Source organism: Plectropomus leopardus, unplaced genomic scaffold (assembly GCF_008729295.1).
Source record: "Plectropomus leopardus isolate mb unplaced genomic scaffold, YSFRI_Pleo_2.0 unplaced_scaffold22368, whole genome shotgun sequence".
NCBI classification, from domain to species: domain Eukaryota; kingdom Metazoa; phylum Chordata; class Actinopteri; order Perciformes; family Serranidae; genus Plectropomus; species Plectropomus leopardus.
This window is the reverse complement of record NW_024624235.1, coordinates 1-1,394: the sequence shown is the minus strand read 5'-3', so window position 1 is coordinate 1,394 and position 1,394 is coordinate 1. Positions and strand designations below refer to the sequence as shown.

At 39.4% G+C, this 1,394-nt stretch overlaps 1 protein-coding gene across 1 annotated transcript; it reads right to left on the bottom strand.

The window, feature by feature from the left end:
• Positions 1 to 694: 694 nt before the first annotated feature.
• On the bottom strand, positions 695 to 1,190 carry LOC121965924 (beta,beta-carotene 9',10'-oxygenase-like; the record flags this gene model as incomplete). The annotated part of the gene is made up of 2 exons (XM_042516032.1): positions 695 to 906; positions 992 to 1,190. Coding segments are annotated over 2 exons (411 nt in total), but the record flags the coding sequence as incomplete, so codon positions are not given.
• Between the last annotated feature and the right edge of the window lie 204 nt (positions 1,191 to 1,394).

Genomic DNA, 1,394 nt, shown 5'->3' with positions numbered 1-1,394 from the left:
ATAATTTTCTGTTACAAACCAACAGCTGCTTGTTTACAGCTAAACTATCCTTCTAAACAAATGATCTAGTGCCAAAATATTATGTTAGCTGAATATTTTGGGACCATATACTTGGTTAAAAATTATATTTTAGGTGTATTCATGTCGCTGTTGTTATGACTTTGAATCTACAAAAACATAAACAAGTTGATTTTATTCAGGAAAACAGTAAAATAATTAAATGTTTCATTTTTTTAACATCTGAAACATTTGATTTTCACAATAAATATTCAATTTTATAAACATTTTGGTGAAAATTCCCAATTTTCCAGCTTTGAAAAGTTTGGGATCTCCGATAGAATTTAAAAAGAGGTTAAATGGATTTGAGTTTATCTGAAACACAGGAGCCGGTGATTTGGGAGTTTAGAGTTTAAAGGTTATCAGCACAACGATAACTCACTCTTCGCTCACTTCCATGTGTTTCCAGATTCTCAGATGGGAAATTTAAGCTCAAAACAATTTTATTGTGCCATTATCTGTTGAATACTTAACTACAGTATTTGATTAAATGGCACTAGTTGAATTTATTTTACCCAAATAATTTTATTTACCCACTTTTTCTGAGACACGTGGAAGTGTGCTAAACAGTGAGGCGTCTTAACAGCGTCATTAACAGACTCTTGTTCCTGCTCATGGCGTTTGACAAAATACTCACGTGGAAATTCAAATCTGGACAGAAAGCGCTGGAAGAAGTTTTTGCAGGGGTCTGGCACAGTGATGGTGCCAAACTCTGACACTGCGATGCGGCTGTGCTCCTTGTTGGCTTTGTAGCTGTCGCTGGACAGGAAGCGGCTTCTGTAAGTCACCTGTCCGTTGGATATTTGGAAGCGGTGCAGGAGCGCCATGCCGTCGAACCAGTGGTTGAACCTGATGAGAATCAAGCAGAAAGGAGTCAGCTTTGTGATGCATCGGTCGCAGCATCAGAGCAAAACTTTAAAATTTTTTCACCCACTTGTGGTTTCCGATCTCAAACTTCCCGGGCCCGTTTCTCAAGAAGGAGCCGCTGATCCATTCTGGGATTTTTCCAGTGATGACAGTGCTGATGGGCTCCGGGGTCTCCTCCACTGACCTCACAATCTTCTCAATGCATGGCAGACCGTGCACATTTGTGAAGTGGGTGATGGTCTTTCTAGACTTGGATTTTTTGAGTGCTGTGGGAAAAAAAGGAAGCAAACTTCAATAAAGAGTCGCATTTTCTATAAAACAAGGGACGATGGGCTTCATGCAGCAACACTCTTAAATTTCTGTATTTTCTCTTAATTTTCTGGTAAGAGAAAAAATAAGAGAAGTCAACTCCAGATGCACCAAACGCTCCAAATCTGCTCTGACTCGGCGAACTCAATGATAAATGCCAC